We start from the raw sequence: 13274 nt of genomic DNA, 5'->3' as shown, positions 1-13274 counted from the left end.
CACTTGGAAAACCAGTCAACACTAAGGTGAAGGACTGGAACATTTGTATTCAACATTCAAATTGTCCAAAGAAAGGCCCTGCAAGAATGATCATATACATAATTAACCACAATAGACTGCAAGCAAGCTCCTAGTGGTAAGGAATAATTGCTTCTTTTCCTCTGTATCCCAGACCTTGACATAGTATCTGATAGCACTCAATAAATATTCATAAAACCAAATTTAATTAAATAGGGTGATAAGTGTTCTGCGAATGGAGAGTGGGGTGGGGTGGAGCATTGAATTCTGCCTCAGGGGGAAATGGGTCATATATGCCATGCAGACTCACAAAGGGAGTGGCCTCAGGGCCAGACCTGCATGACTAAGCAGTAGTGTTTCAGGTGGAGCAGAGATGCAGAGGGGCTCAGGACGTGCAGACAGGCTGGGAGTCCTGGACGCCAGAGAGCAGGCTAGAGCCCCACCCTTAGAGATTTCCGTTCAGTAGATCTGGGGTGGGGACCCCAATTCTGCTTTTTGACAAGTTTCCAGGTGACATTACTCCTGCTGCTTCAAGAACCACACTATGAGGGTAGTAAGGCTGGAGGCTGGACAGGGGACTGGGAAACTCTATGTTACCTGGTATACAATTTATCTCTTACCCTTAGAACAATATATTGTCACTAGTTTTGCATGTCTGTCTCTTCCAGTGTATTGTAAACTCCTTGAGGAGCATAGAACCTGTATCTGCATATTTGTGTGCACTTTCTAGCATAGCGCTGGGCACATATAGTGTCTCAATAAAAAGTTGTTAAATTCAGAAATGAATAAATGAACAAAAGAGACCAAAGAGTGGCGACTAAAAAGAACCAGGGAAAAGATGTATTGTGGTCTCCAAAGGGGGAAAAGTGGATCAATAGAGTCAAGATCTAAAGAAGTAAAGGAGACTGGAGATGACAATTTGCCTTGGATTTGGCTACCAGGACTCACTAGTGACCCACAAAGGGCAGTGACTGTGGGGGGTTGGGGAGTGGCGGTCATCTATTATGGATTATGTATGGAAGGGGAAGGTAGGAAAGTAACACATGAGTACGGGAGTTTAGAGGAAATAAGAAGGGCTAAAAAAAATTCAATAGTTGAAGATAAGAACAAAGTACTAAAGGAAGTTACAGAATGAATTCCAGAGCACAAGTGGAGGAATCAGTTTCAGAAAGGATTGAGGACAGAAAGGATGAGTAAAGCCACAGTAGAGTTTGGGCAAGGAGTGGAGTTGATGGATCGCCTGAAAGGAGGCTCAGAGTCAGGGGGCCAGAGACGGTGATGTACGCGTATTCGTTTCCTATTGCTGCTGTGAGAAATGACCACAGACTTAGTGATTTAAACAACACAGATATATTATCTTACAGTTCCAGAAGTCAGAAGTCTAGCACGAGTCAGCAGGGCTCCATTCCTTCTGGAGGCTCTAGAGGAGAATCTGTTCCCTTGCTTTTTCTGGCTTCTACTCTCACGGCCAACATCACTCTCACCTCTACTTTTTTCCATCACATCTCCTTCTCAGACTCTGACCATCCTCCTCCCTCTTCTAAGGGCCCTTTTGATTACATTGAGGCCACCCAGATAATCGAAGGGTATCTTACCATCTCAGGACCCTTAACTTAATCACACCTACACAGTCCCTTTGGCCATGTAAGGGAACACATTTACAGGTTTGGGGGATTAGGATTGACATATTTAGGGAGTCATTATTATGCCTCCCATAGGTAGGTGATATGGGGAGTAGGGAGGGGTGATTAAAAGGCCAAACTTGATTTCATAAAGGAGGCAGCTGGCATGCCACTTTATCTGCATGTTTATATGCTATGTTCTCCACCTGGAATGTGCTTCTGGACCATCCTCCCTGGGCTGACTATTCCTGGTCCTTTAGACAGCTGCTTAGATGTCACTTTCTTGCCAGGAATCTTCTCTGAGTCCTTCCCTCCCCCAACCCCTGCCACAGCAAATTTCACATGGTCTCTACTTGTCTCTCTCCCTCTGGACCACCTTTGCTGTGGTGCAAATGCTTGAGACATGAGGAGCATCTTGCTCATCACTATGTCCCCAATGCCTAGCGTAGTACCTGGCCCACAGAAGTCACTTCATGAATATTTCTTTTCGTAAGATTTTTATTAAAAATATAGCTAACATACAATGTTATATCAGTTTCAGGGGCACACCATAGTTATTCAACATTTTTATACCTACAGACGTGATCACCATAGTAAGTCCAGCAACCATCTGACACCATACCACGCTACCACAATGTTATTGACTATCTTCCCCAGGCTGTACATTACATCCCCATGACTTGTTTGTTTTATACCTGGAAATTTGGACCTCTTACTCCCCTCCATTTTCCCCCCACCTTTTTTAATCTTTCCATTTGAGTTGACATTCAATATTATTTTATATTAATTTCAGGTGTACAGCATAGTGGTTAGACATTTATATAATTTAAGAAGTGATCCCCCTGACTATTCTAGTACCCACCGACACTATGCATAGTTATTACTATGTTATTGACTATATTTCTTATGCTATACTTTGCATGCCAATGACTATTTTGTAACTACCAACTTGTACTTTTTAATCCCTTTACATTTTCATCCTGCTCCCCAACCCCCTCCCATCTATCACCCCAACAAATCTAGTACCCATCTGATACCATACATAGTTATTACAATATTATTAACTATATTCCTTATGCTATACCCTACATCCCCATGACTACTTTGTAACAACCAATTTGTACTTCTTATCCCTTCCTCTTTTTCACCCACACCCCCAACTCTCCTCCCATCTGGCAACCATCACAATGTTTTCTGTATCTATGAGTTTGTTTCTGTTTTCTCTTGTTTATTTTGTTCTTTAGATTTGATATGTCAGCAAAATCACTTTGCATTTGTCTTTCTCTGTCTGACGATCCACTCAGCACAGTATCTTCCAGGTCCATCCATGCCACCACAGATGGCAAGAACCCATTCCCTTCCATAGCCGAGCAGTATTCCATTGTATACGAGTATGTACCACCTCGTCTTTATCCATTCTTCCATCGACAGACACCCAGGCTGCCTTCACATCTTGCCCAATGTAAACAATATTGCAATGAACTTATGGATGCACACGTCCCCTCAAAGTAGCATTTTGGGTTTCTTTGGATAAATACCCAGCTGTGGGAATACTGGTTCCTTCTTTGTCTCTTATTATAGCCTTTGTTTGAAAGTCTATTTTGTCTAGTATAAGTATTGCTATCGCAGCTTTTTTATTTGTTTGTTTGTTTCCATTTTCATGAAATATTTTTTTCCAATCCTTTTACTTTCTGTCTGTGTGTGTCTTTCCACCTGAAGTGAGTCTCTTGTAGGCAGCATGTGTAAGGGTTTTGTTTCCTTATCCATTCAGCCCTCCTATGTCTTTTGATTGGAGCATTTAATCCATCTACATGAAAGTAATGGTTGATAGATATGTAGTTATTGCAATTTTATTACTCATCATTTTTATCTTTTTTTTTTTTTTTTTCCATCTTGAAGAAGTCCCTCTAAGATTCCTTGTAATACTGGTTTGGTGATGATGAACTCCTTCAGCTTTTTCTTGTCTGGGAAGCTCTTTGTCAGTCCTTCAATTTTAAATGATAGCCTTGCTGGGTAGAGTACCCTTGGTTGTAGGTCCTTGCTTTTCATCACATTGAATATTTTGTGCCAATCCCTTCTGGCCTCCAAAGTTTCTGTCAGAAATCAGTTGACAACCTTATGGGAGCTCCCTTATAAGTTACTAGTTGCCTTTCTCTTGTTGCTTTTAGGATTCTTTCTTTGTGTTTAACCTTTGCCATTTTAATTATAATGTGTCTTGGTGTGGGCCTGTTTGGGTTCATCCTGTTTGGGACTTTGTGCACTTCCTGGACTTGTATGTCTATTTCCTTTGTAAGGTTAGGAAAGTTTCCAGTCATTTCTTCAAATAGGTTCTCAATCTCTTGCTTTCTTTCCTCTCTTTCTATGATGTAAATGTTGTTATGCTTGATATTGTCCCAGAGTTCTCTTAAACTATCCTCTTTTTTTTTTCAATTTCTTTTTGCCGTTCCAATTGAGTGTTTCCTGCTACCTTGTCTTCCAAATTGCTGATTCGATCCTCTGCTTCATGTAGTGTGCTGGTTATTCCTTCTAGTGCATTCTTCATTTCAGTTGTCATATTTTTCACTTCTGACTGGTTCTTTTTAATGGTTTTTATGTCCGTAGTTCTCACTAAATTTTTTGAGCATCTTATAACCATTGTTTTGAACTATGTCTCTGGTAGGTTGCTTGCCTTCATTTTGCTTAGGTCTTTTTCTGGTGTTTTCTCCTATTCTTTCATTTGGGATGTATTTCTTTGTTTCCTCATTTTGGCTGCCTCTTTGTGTTTGTTTCTATGTATTCGGTGGATCTGCTATGTTGCCCAGTCTTGGCTGGGTGACCTTATGTAGTAGGTGCCCTATGGGGCCCTGGCACAATCTCTTGGTCACTTGTTCCGAGTGCACCAGGAGTGTCCTTTGTGTGGGTTGTGTGTGCCCTCCTGTTATAGTTGAGCCTTGATTGCTATTGGCATGTCAGTGGGTGGGATTTGTCCTCAGGCTGATTGGCTGTGGTGTTTGGCAACATCCACAGCTCATGGCCTGCTGTGCAGGAGTATTACCCCACTGAGTGGGATTTGTTCCAGTGGGCTTTGGTGCCTGTTGAGACCACCCTTTGGGTGTGCTGCTTGTGTGGCCTCTTGGGATGGGGTCCAGTGAAGGTCCAGGTCACCACTGCCTGTGACCAGCCAGGGAATACCTGGTAGGAGCTACAAAGTGACCCATGCTTGTTTGCTGCCTGTGCTGAAGTTGGAAGCAAGTGGGAGAGGCCATGCTGCAAACCAAGGATGGTTGCCACCTGCCAGCTCCCTTAAGGTTATGCCACTTATAAAGCTTCTTGTGGTATGCAAATTGATGAGAAAGGGTCAGGGAGTCACTGGAGTGGGAAGAGTTGTGCTCACCAGGTTAATGTAAATTCTGGTTTGGTGCCAATGCTCAGCCTGAAGCAACTTAGCAAAAGTTTCAGAGCACACCAAGGCCAGTCACTGCCTGCCTGAGGACTGTGGACTCCCATAGTTTTCACAGAAAGAGTCAATGTGGGTGGGGCTGGCCACTCTCAAGAAAGTGCCTCCAGCGTTGGGGGAGTTGGGTGGGGTGGGGTCCCTAAGGAGCTCATGAGACCAATCCAGATTCATATTTGGCCAAGTGGGAGAGAGCTCAACACAGGAAAGGTGGTCTCTGCCTGCTGGCTGCACAGGAAGAGGACCCCACACAGGGAAAATGGTGACAGTTCTCCAGCTCTTGTTCCAAAGCCACATACCTCAGCCTGTCCCCCGTATGCCTCTGACATCCCGCAAGTCACCATTCCTCCAAAGGAGCCCAGGGTGAGTGCCTACAAGTGAGAGTTAGAGTCTCTGTGCAGGCCATTTAAGAGGATGTCTGGGTTTCCCACAGCCTTCTGTCCAACCCAGATGGTCAGAATCCCCACTGTTTGTCATAGCCAGATGTTGTGGGGGCTCCTCTTTCTGGCACCAGTACTCTGGGGTAGGGAGCTGGTGTGGGGCTGGGATCCCTCACTCCTCCAGGGTTAAATTCCATGGCTGAAATATCCCTCCTGATTCTCAACCATGACACAGAGGTTTGGGGCCGGCCTGTTCTGCACTTCTACCCCCCTTCCAGTTTTGAGGTGGCCTCTTCTTTATATCCTTAGTTATAAAGCTCTTGTCCAGCCAGACTTCGCATGCTTCTCCAGATTGATTGTTGTATAATTTAGTTGTAATTTTAATGCATTCACAGAAGGAAGCACACAGTGTTTATCTACTTCACCATCTTGGATCTCTGCTATGAATATATCTTAACATGGATGAGTTAGTATTAGTGCCTAAATTTACAAAGAACTTTGTCATTCACAAATGACAGTTTTTAATTTCTAATTTAAAATTTCTCATTTAAACCTATTAATAACTCTATAATGTGTTATTTTTTGCTCCATTTTTACACCAGTCAAAATGGATGCGCTGAGAGGTTAATTTGCCCCCTATCATACAGGCAGTAAGGGACAGGTCCAGGACTCTGACTCCCAACTCTCTTCTCCTCAGCCTGGGGAAGTAACAACAATGCAGCCTCCACTTAAGGATGGGAGCAGTGTTCTCAACTGGTTCAGAGGGCTGGGAGGTGGACAAGGAGCACTGATAGTGGGCAAGGTCATACCAGGTACCAGACACTGTGTAGGTGTTTTATATTCATTATCTCACATATTCCCCACAACAAACTTTTCGTTTTGTAAACAGAGAAGTCAAAGTTTGGAGAGGTTAAGATGGTGGTACCAAAGAGTGACTTGGTGAGGAGGCATTTCATGCGCCCCTCACCTTATCAGCCCCTCCAGTTTTTTTATGGACAATGTCTTTGTCTCCCAATGGCGATTAGAGTTACACCCCTCTCCCTAAGACTGCCATTTACAAACAAATCTGGGACTGACACTGGCGAGATAAGTTTCCCAAAGCCATACAGACAAGGCCAAGCTACATCATAAATCCAATCTAATTCCAGCCAATGAGATCTTCTGACCTCATACAATAAAAAACAATTGAGGCTGTAAGGCTGTGGCTGGTAAGGCAAATGGTGGTTCCAGAAGCCACACCAGATGATAGCAGTCAGAGAGGTGAGCTAGACGAGAGAAGGAGAATTGAACTGAATAAGGAGGAGAGGATGAAACCAGATTCCTATGTGTTGTGGGTGCCGAGTCCACACTTCTCTAAGAATAAAGAAGCAAAGGTTTAGGAAGCACCCATAGTGATGGTAATGAACCCCACCAGTGCCAGGACACCAAACTAGTAGGAAGAAGTTGTGACAGGGGTACTGCCCAACCCTTTGTTTCCCATTAATGCTTCCCTATATGTTAAAGACCCTCCACTTGCCTCCTATAGCTCTTAGCTCTTCACAAGCTCACACTTGATTGCTGAGTTGTACAGGCAGTGAACTAGAGAAATTCCTGATTCACCTCTTTTCTCTTACATTGTTCCTCAATTAGACAGCAGGCAAAGGGAATGGGAGGCATATAACAAAAGGTTTTACAGAGAGAGGAAAGTGAAATAACTTGCAGCAATCAGAAATGTGAACTGATGCTTTCAATGTAAGTCTAGTTAATTCAATTTCAAGATGAAATGAGAACCTAAATAAGGAAGTTTTTGACCTTGTGATTTTTTTTTTCTTTCTGTAAAAGCTGTGCCAATGCTCTGTGACTTCGAGGTAAACTGAGCAGGTTCTCCAAAGAGAGTAATGTGCATGAATGTTTCACACTTTCTTGAATGCCCTCTTCACTCCCCACCTTCTGTGACTGATGGTAACCTGACTTTCCAGGGCTGGAGAGTCAACCATTGACTCTTGAAAAAAATCCTTTTTATGTATAACTGACCAGTCCATGGGATTGCAAAGGTGGCATAGCTTCCACGTCTATACATCTGTGAGCTTCTGATGTGGCTGGCTCCTTTCCTCCATCACTGCCCTCTGGGTATCCCTCTCTCAGGAAACCATCCTTCCTAGGTAAAGACAGGCAATTCCTGGTTAGTGCTTCATGGCTGAAAGCTCCAGAGAACCCTGAGTCCATTTATAGGAAGGCTGGGTGGTCAATTTTCCAAGTGACCTTCTGGGGCTAAGTCTGTATTCTTGGCTGCTATAAATTATGCTGCAGTCCAGCCAATGAAAGGAACAGAATTTAGTAACAGATACGATAATATATATTTAGTAATACAGATATATTTAGTAATATATCTGTTATTATCTCCAGGACATTGGTTTCTAACCCTAACCGTACAGAGATGAGTGGTAGCCAGTGGCAAGTTCAGCCCTCTGTTGATTAACGTTCAGGCCCAGAGGAAGTACTTTTGTGGTCTGGTCCCTCTAGAAGAGAGTCATTTTCTAAGATTTTCTCTCAGCAGTGTAGAGCATTCCTATTTCCATACCTAATCCTGCAGCACCAAACATAGCATTGCCAAGCTGACATTACTCAGAGGTCATTTGTGGTATGAAAAATAAGAAGCCAGTTGTAGAACATTAAGAAGATGAGTGATAAAATACATAGATTGTTCAAAAAGAGTCTTTGGAATAGAATCATGGTTTTTGGAATACATATATTGTCAGTGTGGTGGGAGTAAGTAGTAAGCGAAAAGAGTGGAAGTTATTTTATAGATTTTTTTTTATAGATTTTTAAAGATTAGTAGAGATTGTTAATGCTATCCAAATTAATTGAAAGAGAAAATTGAGCTTGAGGACTAATTTAAGGGGGAGTGTATGCACACATGAGTACACAAACTCATACACACACACACACACACACACACACACACACACACTAGATCTATCTTTTACTCTATACATAAGAATTTAAATGTCATTTGCTGCCATCTAAGTTATGATGCTGTGTTTTCAGATGGCCTTGCCCACGACGTGCCCATGGCTTGGGTGATGAGATGTGTTCACAAAACTTCAGTTGAATGAAAAGATGCTAAGCTTGTCAGTCTACTGCTATGGAAACACAGAAAAGGCAGTAATTCTGCTCAGGAAGGACCAAAGAAGCCAGGGATAGGACCCTTCCCTGGGCTACTTGCTTTAAAGGGCTCTGGCCTGGCCCAAATCCGGTCTGTGCCCTCAGGTCCCATCTATTCCCTCACCTACTAGGTAACAGGGACCTTGGAATCCCTTTGCTTTATATCTCCATTCTGCTTACAGGCCTGCTACCTGGGTCTGTTCTCTCAATGACAGGCCTTGCCAATACTGTGACCCCACAGGCCTGAGGGGTGGCCTAACTGAGCTGTGCGCTCATCATATGTGGGCCGGAGTATCTACATACACGCAGTACAAAGCCAGAGGTAGGAAGAGAAGGGAGGGGCAAGAGATGGGGCCTAGGACTCATTTTTCCCTGTTCCTTCTACAGAGGGCAAAAATTCTAAAGTCAGATCAAGCCTCTCAGATTGTTATAAAGGTGTGTTTGTCAGGTAGAAGGAAAGAACCTTTTTTTTATGGCTGCTGAGTATTCGGGTGTGTGGTCTGGGGGCCTGCATTTGTACTGTAGCCCCAGGTCCTGCCTAGGTTAGGAGGGGCTGGAGGGAAGCCTTCCCAGAAGTAGAGCTGTTTGAGATGGGCTTTGAAAGTATGAGGGTTCTCCCTGTATTTAAGCCACTGTGGGTGGTCAGTGGCATGTTGCTGGGTCAGACGGTTCATGGAGGAGGAGGCAGCAGATATGCCTGTCAATGAAAACCCTGGAATTCCATGGCATTGGGATTCTGACCGTGGGCTGTGGGAAATCTCTGAAGTCCTGACATGATCAGATGGGATTTCAAGACAATGACTCTGATGGCAGTAAGGAGGCTGAACAGAAGGGACAGATACTTAAGGCTAGGAGGCCCGTTTGGAAGCTCTTTCTGTGGTCCATGGAAGGGGGCGTATGGCCTAAATCAGGGGTGTCCAAATTGTGGCCCGCGGGCCAACTGCAGTCCGCAATCTATTGTTAATTGGCCCGCAACAAATTCCAAAAATATATTTAGTTTACTTAAATAAACCAGGTGAGGCAATACGTACTTCACCTCGAGTGAGTGGCCTGGCTGTTTGTGTATTTTACCGCATATGGCCCTTGGTGAAAAACATTGAAAAAAGTTTGGACACCCCTGGCCTAAATGAAGGCCATGGCAGCTTGCTCTCTATTGGCCACCTATATTGTCTGAGTGACTGCTCTGCTCAGCAAGGACAAGGCTTCCTCTAAGCAAAGCAGCTCCCAAGGAGGCAGCACTGAAGAGGCCAGCCTAAGCAAACGCCCCGTGTTTGGAAAACAAAATAAATCCATATCCAGGAGTAATCTACCCAAGCCCCAAAGCACCAGTTCTCTCTCATGTGTATGATAAGCTTCAAGAAGTATCTATCTTTTCTGTCACCATCATAATAAACTTTGGGTTATCAGGAAACTATAGCAAAATGACAAGCTTTCATCTAATTGGTAAAATTGGTGTTACTTTCTTTACATTATTCATAGCATCTCTTCTCTTTGCTCCTTTTATGTATTTGACTCTGCCCAGGCCAGTGTATTGGCCCTGATACTCCCTTTGTTCTTTCTCCCCTTTTTTCTTTTTTTCTTTTTTTCTTTCTTTCCTTCTTTTCCTTTTTTCATTTTTCTTGATGGGGCAGCAGATATAATATGCTCTTGCATGGCTTGGGATATATGAGTGGAACTTAAGTAAAATTAGCATGCTACGTCCCAGAGACCTTGGTGTGCTGTGGAATAGACCGTGAAGAGTCAGCCCTGGGAAATGGGATATTATAGCTTGGGACAGGAAAGGTGTAAGCATTTTCCATTCCTAAAGGCCTCAGGTTAGGTATGCTGCCCTGACCCGGAGCAGTCGGTGACATTTCTGCCATATGTGCCAGGGAGCGCTCTTGGTTTCTCCTGAAGGATGCACTATCACTCCCAATGCACAGGCATCACTTATTGAAATGTTCGTTCATCTGTGCCATTTAACAGAAACTAGTCCTGTTCTTTCATCTGCAAGAACTAAATATAAATATAAAGTTTAAATTTACGGGTAGGATAATTTTAGTTATATCAAAACTGTCTACTTTTATGTCCCTGTTACGTTGTATATGACACATGACAGTATATATATTTAAAGATTATGGGCAACTATTCAAGTACTATGGGGTAGGGATGGGGGATATCCATATGCTATCCTGCAAAATCACTTTGATTTGCTTTTCTTTGATTCATTTCTCCAATATTTACTGACTTACCTCTGGCCAGGCTCTGTGCTAGGCATTGAGTATACAATAATGTATAAAATAGAAATGATTCTTGACCTTGTAGAGCTTTCAATCCAGCCTGCAAGACAGACATCTAGACCAGCAATAAGAAGGAAGTGTGAGAAGCATCTGCTCAGAGCCATTTGGTGTATGATAGGAGACTCAGCAGGGGCACTAGACTGAGAGGAGAAGAGGAAGGAAGTTGAGGAAGACTTTTTAAGGAAATAGCTAATCTGAGGCCTCAAGAATGAATAAGAGTTATCCAGCAAAATTGGGACAATGAGAATTACAGGCAGAGTGAATCACATGAGTAAAATCCCAGATGTAAGAGAAAACTTAGCAGGTCAAGAAAACTATTAAAAATTCAGCATGATGGAAGCGTGATATGTGATGGGATCTGGATAGGGAGAGAGTAGAATAAGTGGGTGAGGAGATAAGTCTAGAAAGATGGATGGGAGTCAGTTCACAAATGATATGCTAAGCTTCTATCTTGAGAGAAATGGCAAATTAGGAAGTGTTTTAAACAAAGAAGGGTCACCTTTGGCCATGGGTGGAGAAGGGATTGGATAGGCAAAACTGAAGGCAGGGAGAACACTTAGGAGGCTGTTGAAATAACCCAAAATTTGTCAGTATGCAACATGTCCGTGTGTTAACATAGTGAATTTATTCCACAAGAAAGTCACATTATCCTTAATATGAATTATTGTGTCTTTATATTCATAAAAGCATTCAAAATATAGAAAGAAACATTAGAATACTGGAACTATGCCAGAAATAATTTTACTTTAATATTTTTTAACTTATCACATTTTTGTGATCAAAATAGAAAAACTAAAAAAAAAAATGTGAGGACTCTTTTTGCTTTCTTATTTTTATTATTGTTTCCAAACCATAGTTCTCCCATTTGAAGGCTTTGATTGACGTTATCAAGGATCTCTTACTTATATTGTCCTTTAAATTGTAGCTCTCATCATGGTTTGGTGGAAATGTAATACTCCTGATGAAGACATAACACGTCAAAACTTGATTTATGAAGAGTGGTATCTAAGTACTTGTAAACTTCACTCTTCAATAGCAGAGCACAGATTAAAAGAAAAAGAAATTGAAGCCTCTGTAATTTTATTGTAAATTTTAAATTCCAGACTTGGTAGATTTGCTTGAGTTCCAAGGAGGGTAATAATCTCAGAATGTGTTGAATTAAGATTGAATACCAAAAAAAAAAAAAATTAGATTGATTCTGATGAATTAATTTTCCTCCTTGTTTCTCTTCCTTCCCTCCTCCTCTACTTTCTTCTTGTAGGTGGTTCAGAAGTGTGTTCCTTTCCTAATCGGGCATTTAAAGGACTCGGCCCATAATGATATCATCCTAAATATCCTCATAGAAATAGCAGGCTACGAACCAGTGGCTTTGAATAGTTTTCTTCCAATGCTGAAAGAGATTGGTGAGAGATTCCCTTACCTGATTGGACAGATGGCAAGAATCTATGGAGCCGTGGGGCATGTGGATGAAGTAAGTTTGGCTTTTTTATCCCTCCATTTCCCTAAATTTCATTGGCATTTAATCTATTGGAGTCCTATGACTTATACATTTGTCCTGGGACTTCTGAGAGTTCCCATTTCTCTTTCAAACCTTTTGCAAGGACAGTGGCTTTCGGATCAAGGACACATTGAAATAGGGCTACATGGAAAGTTCAGGAAGTAAGGAGTTCATTGCTGAAGTATCACCTGAGGAAGGGGAAAGGTTATAATGGAGAGAGCACTATGACAGATTCAAGACCACTTCATAATAACAACAAGTAATAAAAGAGTTTCATCTCATTTCTGGTCACAGTTCTGCTTCACTCAGGAAACCATCAGTAAGCACAGGGTTGGGTCTCAGAGATTACCTGTTAATGAGAACCCATAGTGATCCTGTCAATAAATGTCTGCACCCTCTGGACGATGTTACTTGGGAGAGTCAAATAAACCTTCATTGATGTTCAAAAGTCCCATCCTAAATATTTGCAGGATGGAAACTTTTGGCGAGGACAACAGGATGCCACCAGAGCTTGTGGGGATTAGACAACTAAGAAAGAATTTCCAGAAATTCAAGTACTGAAGGGTGCGTGCAAGCATGTGTGCACGCCTATGTGTCTGTGTGATGCTTTTATATTGGGATTTAGGATTTTTATCTTTTAAAAACAAAAGCAAATATATAATTAATAGAAGGAAACTTTTACTTTCACCCACGGACATATACTGTAGTTTCCTATAAGATAAATATAAAATTGCACAACTCTTAAAAGGGGTTTCATCGTTCATCAAGCTCATCTCCTTAATTCTACACAGGAGAAAATAAAAAACTGGAAAGTTTACGTCACTTACCCAGACTCAGACCAGCTTGGTTGGTGACCCAGTTGGAAGTAGGTCTTTGGTGTCCTTGAAACTCTTTCCCAAT

At 42.2% G+C, this 13274-nt stretch overlaps 1 protein-coding gene across 2 annotated transcripts in view; it reads left to right on the top strand.

The window, feature by feature from the left end:
• VEPH1 (ventricular zone expressed PH domain containing 1) overlaps positions 1–13274 on the top strand; it is a 206871-nt gene that overhangs the window by 64381 nt on the left and 129216 nt on the right. For both annotated transcript variants that reach the window (XM_019732040.2, XM_074326922.1), the window contains one exon: positions 12138–12347. In XM_019732040.2, coding sequence (XP_019587599.2) covers positions 12138–12347 — 210 coding nt within the window. The remainder of the gene's footprint in view (positions 1–12137; positions 12348–13274) is intronic.

The sequence above is a fragment of the Rhinolophus sinicus genome, linkage group LG01 (genome assembly GCF_036562045.2).
Source record: "Rhinolophus sinicus isolate RSC01 linkage group LG01, ASM3656204v1, whole genome shotgun sequence".
In the NCBI taxonomy this organism is placed as follows: domain Eukaryota; kingdom Metazoa; phylum Chordata; class Mammalia; order Chiroptera; family Rhinolophidae; genus Rhinolophus; species Rhinolophus sinicus.
The sequence above is the reverse complement of the archived record's forward strand: the minus strand, read 5'-3'. Positions and strand labels throughout refer to the sequence as shown.